This window comes from Zootoca vivipara, chromosome 12, assembly GCF_963506605.1.
Source record: "Zootoca vivipara chromosome 12, rZooViv1.1, whole genome shotgun sequence".
NCBI classification, from domain to species: Eukaryota; Metazoa; Chordata; class Lepidosauria; order Squamata; family Lacertidae; genus Zootoca; species Zootoca vivipara.
The window spans coordinates 16668291-16677558 of NC_083287.1; the positions used below are offsets into that span (position 1 = coordinate 16668291).

The 9268-nt window shown below is 45.2% G+C and overlaps 1 protein-coding gene across 1 annotated transcript in view; it reads right to left on the reverse strand.

Annotated features, from left to right (window-relative positions):
• CMC1 (C-X9-C motif containing 1) overlaps positions 1 to 871 on the reverse strand; it is a 50990-nt gene extending 50119 nt beyond the window's left edge. Inside the window, exon 1 of the mRNA XM_035128761.2 lies at positions 714 to 871. Within this exon, the coding sequence (XP_034984652.1) occupies positions 714 to 738 (25 nt within the window). The 5' untranslated portion in view covers positions 739 to 871. The remainder of the gene's footprint in view (positions 1 to 713) is intronic.
• Positions 872 to 9268: the final 8397 nt, after the last annotated feature.

The window sequence follows — 9268 nt, forward strand, 5'->3', positions numbered from 1 at the left end:
GTAAGTAAAATGTGTGTAAAACTGCATAGAAATAATTAAAAATGACTGACAAATGATTGCAGTTATATTATATATTATTTATTATTATTATTTATTGCTATTATGTAGCATTGCCTGACATTTTCAGAAGGTAAAACTGAGTTCTTTGGTTTTCCAAAAGCAGTTTATGTGCTTCTTCACCAAACGTAGATTTACCAAGCTAAATGCTGTTCTGTCACAATAATAATAATAATAGCAGATTTGAATCCCCCCACTTAACCCCCCCATACTTTTAAGACCCTTCACTGAAGAAGTTTGCAAAAATTAAGTTTTGACCCCTGAAATGACACACTGCACTACCAGGCTATTTTGTAGAGGTAATGTTGAGTGTTCTTCATTCATCTAAATTTAAAGTGGAACAACCTTCCGAGGCATTCATCACATAACTGTAGAGTTGGGAGGGATTCCCGGGGGGGGGGAATCTAGTCTAACCCCCCTGCAGTGCAGGAATCTCAACAATCATCTTCTAAGTCAGGCAAGTCAAGCAACTACACCCATTTCATTACAGTAATGAAGGGAACTAAGAGCACGCGAAGGCTGGGAGCCCTTGAGTCGGTAATAAACCCGTGAACACGTGAACTAAGGAGCAAGTTCACGGGTCTGGACTGGCTCAGCCTAACCCCCTTGCACGTGTCCCGGGCACGTCAAGAGGAGGGGGTAGCAACCGCCCCTACCTGCTGCACCAGGGGCAGACTCCATGTACCAGCTTCCTTGCTTTAGGGGCAGGGAGGGAAGCACCTCAGTAGCTACAGAAGTCGCGGCGGCAGCAACAACATGGTCACAGTCCCTCAACCTTGGGTTTGTGTTTTAAAGCCACCCACTCTCTCGGCGCATGCGCCGGCTGCGGAATTCGAAGCTCCAGCGCGCGACCCGTCGGCCTAACGGCACTACGGCGCACGCGTCGAAGAGAGGGAGGGCGAGAGCAGGAAGCGGAAGAGAAGGAGGAGAACGAACTGCGTGGGGAGGCGCGTGCGCGTTGAAGGCTGGCAAAGGAAAAGGCGGGGTCTACCTATTGGGGCGTCTTCTAGACCGGCTTCTTAATGGGAGGAGCTTCGGAGGATAAAGCGATAGTGACATCATCGTGACAAGATTATCGCCTGCAGAGCATCTTAAACCCAGTTGGGAAGGGGGCTGTTGGGACTGTTCCCTGTGAGGCAAGGAAGGCAAAACAAACACCCATACTTTTATTACACACACAAGTCTTTTAATAAATACATCCATTAATAGAAGGGAGAGCAACTAATAATCAAAGAGATAGACCAATGTGAACGTTGAAAAGAGGCAGGCATTATAACCAAACCTATCAGCTCAACAATTACTAAAGTATTGACATGCTTTCATAACGTAACACCTTTCACAGACCCGAATATAATATAATATTATAGTTTGGGGGGGTCAGTCTGGTTGGGTTTTGCTGCTCTATTAGATTCTTAACAGCCATGAGTACTGTATCTGAGGATAGCCTCAATTATTTAGGGGGTTATTGAGAAGAACATGGCCCACTCTTGTATTATGACTTCATGTTTAAGGAGCAGTGCTGGGGCTTTGGCCCCATGAGATTTCTCTTTAGTTTATCCAGCAGTCTTTTTTTTTGGATTGGGGTGGGGTAGGGCAGGTTTACCCCTGCATTGTTCACAAAAACTAGTTAGGTCATTGTGACCCCTGTGTCAAGAGTCCCTTCATTTTCACTTCTCTATTAAGGTACAGAAGTTAAAGAGTGTTAAGGCTGCAATCCTAAAAATATACAGTATGGTAAAAGGTAAAGGACCCCTGGATGGTTAAGTCCAGTCAAAGGCGACCATGGGGTGCGGAGCTCATTTTGCTTTTCAAGCCGAGGTAGCCGGCGTTTGTCCACAGACAGCTTTCCGGGTCATGTGGCCAGCATGACTCAACCGCTTCTGGCGCACGGAGGATTGTGACAAATGCCAGAGCGCACAGAAATGCTGTTTACCTTACCACACAGTGGTACTTATTCATCTACTTGCACTGGTGTGCTTTCAAACTGCTAGGTTGTCAGAAACTGGGACAGAGCAACGGGAGCACACACTGCCACGCAGGTTCAAACTGCTGACCTTACGATTGGCAAGCGGTCCAAGAGGTTTGGACCACAGTGCCACCTGTGTCCCTTAAAAATCTATATACAGTACTTAAAGGTAAAGGGACCCCTGACCATTAGGTCCAGTCGTGACCGACTCTGGGGTTGCGCGCTCATCTCGCATTATTGGCCAAGGGAGCCGGCGTATAGCTTCCAGGTCATGTGGCCAGCATGACAAAGCCGCTTCTGGCAAACCAGAGCAACACATGGAAACGCCGTTTACCTTCCCGCTGTAGCGGTTCCTATTTATCTACTTGCATTTTGACGTGCTTTCGAACTGCTAGGTTGGCAGGAGCTGGGACCAAGCAACGGGAGCTCACCCCATCACAGGGATTCGAACCGCCGACCTTCTGATCAGCAAGCCCTAGGCTCAGTGGTTTAACCCACTGCACCACCTGGGTCCCTAATACAGTACTTAGGAGGGAGCAAATTATATCGAACAGAGAGTAACTGTGCATGGGATTGCACTGTGAGAATTGTAGTACTGTAGTTTGTTAAATTGTGAAAAGATGGCTGAAGAGAGATCTTTCCCAAATTAGGTCTGCATTGGGCCAGAATGAGTTTCCTAGCACATGCACAAAGGTGCACACACATGTACAAAAAAAAAAGTTTTAGGAACCGCCTGAGATGTCTGAAAAGTGCAGTGCAATGACAAAGAATATATTTTCCATTGCACAAAATGTGGCTGAGCATAAATAGCTCCTGCTTGCAGTCATTTCTCTGTTTGTCTACCATTCATATTGTCATTTGATTAGTTAATCATCCATTTTCTAAAGTGTGAATGTGTTTTTACACTTCAAGCAAGACAGTGTTAACTATGAAACTATAGATAGCAATGGAGATTAATTATCTATTTCAGAAGTCTCCACACCTTTTGCTTCTGAGATAAAGGAGAACTTATAATCTGTTCAAAGGTTCAGTTATCAAAATAATAACAATAATAAAATATATTCAAACCACTCTGGACAGTTTGTTGAACTGTGTTTAAGGGTTGCCCCCCCCAGGCTGTTTTTATGAAACACATTCTGTCCTAATGACATGTGAACAGGCTTTAAATACGCAGCAGAACTGAACTGTTTAATGGCATTAAAAAGCTGAGAGTCTTTGGAGAAGCAATAGCATTTTTCTGATATATTGATCACAATTTGATCATTATTTTCCCAACCACTCTTTGCTGGCCCCCGTCCTTCGTTAGTTCACCCATGTGGGCTCATGTGGAGGCAACTGGCATTGACAGCATGCTCTAAGAAGGCAGGCATCCCCAAACTTCGGCTCTCCAGATGTTTTGGACTACAATTCCCATCTTCCCCGATCACTGGTCCTGTTAGCTAGGGATCATGGGAGTTGTAGGCGAAAAAATCTGGAGGGCCACAGTTTGGGGATGCCTGCTAAGCAGCATGGGAAATCTGGGCCTACTTGCCATGCAAATCCCCCACAATGCCCCTGTGATGGACTATGAGGGCTTCACTGGTTCCTGTGCCTTCTCCATCGGCTTGCCTGGTGGCTGGGAAGGAACCCAGCTGCAGTGCCTTCGGCTGAAGGGAAGGGAGACAAAGAGGGTATATAAAATGTCCCAGGGAGCTGAATGAAGCCTGGTGGAGACATGGGGGGGAAGAATGGGTGCCTAAATAAGGAGTCTCTACAGAGATTTGAGAAAAGTTCTTCTTGTTTCCCTGTGGGGTGTGTGTGTGTTCTTCAGGCTATTTCACAAGCCCCACTGAATGTGGTTAGAGTGGGGTGTCAACAGACTTTGCTCCTCCCCGTGGTTGTCTAGGAGGAGCCGTGGGTTCAATCCTGCCCCGGACATGGAGTCAGAGGATCTCTTTGAGGGAAAGCCTTCCCTGAGGCAGCTCTGGGAGGAACTGGCTGTTCCCAGTGTTTGGGACTTATTCCTGAGGAGCCGGGACTGAGAAAATGGAGACGCCGGATGCTCTGAAGGACGCACAACGCTTTGTAGAAGATGTCTGCTAAAGGGACTTGGGGCTGGGAAGAATTCGGGCCAGGGGTGAAAATGTAAAATATGAAGCAACATTTGTGGAAGAAAGCCTGATATGCAGCGGAGCTGAGGTGAGTCTGCGCCTATTGAAGTATAGAGCATGACCTCTTTGATGTGTCCTTTCCATAGGGGCAGTGCTTTTAAAAAAATGTTTAGGGGAACTCACATTTTCCTACTCATTGAAATACTGCCCCTCAATCAAACTTAGATTCCCAAATGTTTAGGGGGTATGTGTACCCCTGCATACCCCCCCAAAAAAGCACTGCATAGGGGTGTAGCACAGCCCCAGAGAGATAACATGCCAGGGGCATTGTGGGAGATTAAAATGGTGACTAGACCCAACCAGTTGGTTATTTTTGGAGACGTGGGGCAGAAAAATAAGAACGGGGAGGGGAGGGCTAGAACAGGCATCAGCAATGGAGAGGGTGCAGTTGCTTAATAATGTGGGTCAGGGATGGGGAGCCTGCCTTCAGATGCTGTCGGACCCACAACTCCCCAAACAACCCTGCCAATGCGCAGGGATGATGGAAGTGCTCCAGCCACAGGTTCCCCATCCCCGGTGCTGGGCTTAAGTTGTTTATGGATACCTGGATGAGTGTCTCCATTCCCACCATTCAGTCCAGACACTGAGGTCCAGCTCTGAGGGCCTTCTAGCAGTTCCTTCATTGTGAGAAACAAAGTTTCTTTTCTTTTTAAGTTTTTATTTATACTTTTCAAGTTTACACATTTCATTAGTTTTACAATCAATTTAACATTTCAGAGTTTGACTTCCTTCCTCCTCTTTCTTTGGTTCCTTAAATTTATTTTTTAATATCTTCTGCATACCCAAATTCATTTAATTTGCTCATCTACTTTAAATATACGGTATACTCTTATGAAACTGCAGGTTATTACAATAATCCTGCTAATGTTTTTATCTATTTGCAACTTATCTGTAAATATTCAATAAACCATTTCCATTCGTTTATAAAAAGTTTGTTATCTTGATTTCTTATTTTTCCGGTAAGTTTCGCCATTTCTGCATATTCCATAAGTTTTTGTATCCGTTCTTCTTTTGCTAGGACTTCTGCTTCTTTCTACTTTGGGGCAAGTAGCATTCTTGCTGCTGTAGTAGGATACATAAATAAATTTCTATACAGTTTAGGTAGCTCTGTCCCTGTAATTCCCAGGAGCAAAGTTTCAAGGAACCAGGCAGAGAGCCTTTTCAGTAGTGGCGCCAGCCCTGTGGAATGCCCTCCCATCATATGTTAAAGAGTTAAACAATTATACAACTTTTCATAGACATCTGAAGGCAGCCCTGTTTCAGGAAGTTTTTAATGTTTGATGTTTTGTTTGGCCCTTTATAATTTATTGGAAGCTGGTCTGAGGGGCTGGGGTAACCCAGTCAGATGGGTGGGATATAAGATGATGTGGTGGTGGTTATTCAGGTTTAGCAAACACGTCTGTACACATGCTATCTGTTTTTAGCATTGTATCATGATAAGTACTTATTGGCATGGTGGAACCTTTAGCTGAAATTACCAGGAGCCAGGACCAACTTCAATGGTTCAATATCGGGCACCATTTACTCAGAATTACAGCATTTACTGATTATGGGCGTCTTCTGATAGTGTCTCCTCTAGGAATACTTTTGGAGCATACACAATAAAAGTGTATTATCAAAACTGGCTGCTCATGTAAATTTTTAAACACATTTGTGGGCAGGAGTTCCTGGGAATCTAACACCCTGTTTGGGATTCTAAGGCTTAGAGGCTTCATCAGCCAGGAAGCAAGTAAATAACTTAATTTGAAAAAAAGCCTTTCAACTTTGATTTAGGCTATTTTGGGGGGGGAATATCACTTCCATGTCTGCTAAACTTTCTCATACTGTACTATGTTTTCTTTAACAAGAAAATATAACCCAGGAAATGAGAGTTGTTTTCTTACCAGTATGGTGGCATGGGTTTGCGAGTTTATAATATGCTCTGAATCAAGGATGGGGAACCTTTGGCTGGTGAGCCACATTTGACTCACCAGCCCCTCCCCTTCTGGTCTGTGAGGCAGTTTTTCTTAAACCATGCTCACATGACATCATATGTGACATCATCAGGGTAGGGGCACATACTAATGTGCCAAAAAAGGAATAATAACTTAAAGTGAGTTAATGAGCAGGGTAAGTATGCCTTGTTCCAGAAGCACCAAGCTCTGTTTAGGCAGTGGTTTCAAAGGAAATTGCTTGATTATATTCCTAAGCATGTGACAACCAGCTGGCTGTCAGGTGCTTGTGAAGCTCTGTACCATATGTTGCTGAACTACAGCTCCCATCATCCCCAGTAAGCATGGCCAATGACCAGGGATGATGGGAATTGTAGTTCAGCAACAACTGTTGGGCCAAAGGTTCCCCACACTTGCTCTAGCCAATGGGGTTTGACAGGTGGGTGGGACAAGCCATCTCTCAATCATCTGATGTCATAATAATGTCAGGTGGGCTATTGTGTCAACTTGTGAAAGTTGGCCTATGGAGTGAGAATCTGACCTACTGGTTGCCCACCTTTTTGTAAACTAAAGATTCCAATTACCGTCTTCAGTTGTTGCAGTCTCAGCATATGGCACCATGGAACTTTCAGCATATGGCACCATGAAGACCATATGCAGCCTGTTGATGCTTAGGAGAACCCTTTAATTTTTGTCAAATTCATAATAACCCTTAGTTCATGAGACCTAACTTTGAAAGCTGTTTTACATAACCACCATGTTACAACCTTGCTATTTTCACATCAGAAAAAAAGAATGTGAAAGTCAGGTCTTATCAGGTGATTCCTCTGTTACCCTCAGTGATGGCCTATCTTCCATCATGATTCCCCGATTCAATAAAACTCTTTCTCCTTAAATTATTCCCCAACCCTGACACACACAGAGTTTCAGACCCCATTATAAAAAAAGAGACGTGCAATGAACAATCCTGCTAATCCTGTTTTATTGCAAGGGAAATGCCCCTTCAGGAAACACCTCACATAGTCTTTTCATTTCTAAGTATGCTTGATCTCTCTCTGCTGACTCAGATTCACAAAGATGGAAAGTCTTTGGTATTTCATAGTCTGATAGTTGCTTCCACGCATAACAGAAAATACCTAAACAGAAGGTTGATTTTATTAGGGTGCCATTGTTGTTGTAGTGATGGGCCTGGTCTCTCCCAGATTCTTCTTCATCTTCAAACAATAGTTGGTAGTGAGGCTGGTTTAGAAAAAATGTGGTAGATTACAGGATTCCTTGGCAGTTTGAAGGCCGTGTTCAATCTTTTTTAGGCAGGCAGAAGATTGTAAATTCTCTCAGGCTGGTGTCCGTACTTTCCCTTTCTCTTTTCTGTTCTTAGCCTTAATAAGCCAGCCATAGAGAAGGGAAAGGATACTTTTTCTAACGAGTCTTGCTTACGGCAATTCGCCTGGTGTATTTTCTTGGCATGACTTGCCTCAAGGCAGTTTGCACATCGGAGGAAATTATGGAGGGGCGTCGCTCCTTTCTCCTTAGGCGTTCAGCTTCCCCGGACACTTTCCTGTAGATGCCGTCTACATAGGAGTGCAACATGCCCCAAGCATCTCTGGTCATTCGGAACTTGTTACGACAGATCGTCCTTGGCAACTTGGAGGCAGTTCTAATTCTTGGTTTCTGCCTTTTGTATCTTTTCACAGACCTTATAGTTCTCTTTCGGACTGTGTGCCTTCTCCTGGCCTTCCCCCTGTACCGTGGTCGTGGCCGTGGCCTCCTACGCATTTGTCTCCGTGAAGCCATTCTGTTTCATACACCAAGACTGCAAGACTGCTTGTCTGCCTGTCTAACTGCCTGCCTGCAAATGCTTGAACCTACATTGGAGGTAAACTCTTATATAAGGCTAGTTATTCAAATGAGCAGACACTTCTGTGCCCAGTGATTGGCTGACTGGAACAAAGACCGTGTGAACTACCTCATAATACCTGATTGTGACCCATGCTGAAATGAAAGAGATCATGGTTTAGTTTGACTATAGGACTGTGCCTGGGACTTGCCTCATGTCGTTGTATGCTCCAGTTCCCTGATCCATTCTTTGTGATAACAATAGTATCTCATGACATCAAAATTAGGCAAAATTCAGTTCTTCAGAAAACCAACATTGAAAATCATTGTCTGAATTAGGTTTCCAATTCCAGTTTGAAGGCAAACTATGGTTTGTGGCAGCTTCCCCGAAACTGTTGCTTTCTAGATGGTTTGGACTACAACTCCCATCAGCCCCAGTCAGCACAACTGGGCTAGCTGGTGCTGATGGGAGTTGTAGTCAAAAACAATCTGGAAGGCACCAGGTTAGGGAAGGTTGCTTTATGGCAACTGTGGTTTGCCCAATAGAGATGCCACATCAGGCTACAGTTTATCAGATACCGGCACAAGCTGCAGTTATCACAGATTAAGAAGTAAGGGAGAAAATTTTAGAACATGGGTGAAGGAATGAGTTCACAAGCGTAAGATTGCCAAGCTATGTTTTATGCTGATCATTATTTTAAAAGTAGTCTATCATGGTCTGGGGACCCAGGTGGCGCTGTGGTTAAACCACTGGGCCTAGGGCTTGCTGATCAGAAGGTTGGCGGTTCGAATCCCTGTGACGGGGTGAGCTCCCGTTGCTTGGTCCCAGCTCCTGCCAACCTAGCAGTTCGAAAGCACGTCAAAATGCAAGTAGATAAATAGGAACCGCTACAGCGGGAAGGTAAACGGCGTTTCCATGTGCTGCTCTGGTTTGCCAGAAGCGGCTTTGTCATGCTGGCCACATGACCTGGAAGCTATACGCCAGCTCCCTCGGCCAATAATGCGAGATGAGCGTGCAACCCCAGAGTCGGTCATGACTGGACCTAATGGTCAGGGGTCCCTTTACCTTTACCTATCATGGTCTAGACCAGGTGTTGGCAAGGTTATCCGGCCATGGGCCGGATCGTTCCCACAAACGTCCATGGCCCAGATGGGCGCAGCGCGACACCGGAAATGGCATCTGCGCATGTCCGCAGTGCCGGAAATCGCTTCTGCGTCTGCGCAGACACCGAAAACCGCTTCTACGCAGAACATGTGCAGACACCATTTCTGCACCGCTTGGCAAGTCCCCACGCTGCGCTGTGCCGGTTTAGCGCAGCATGCGGGGG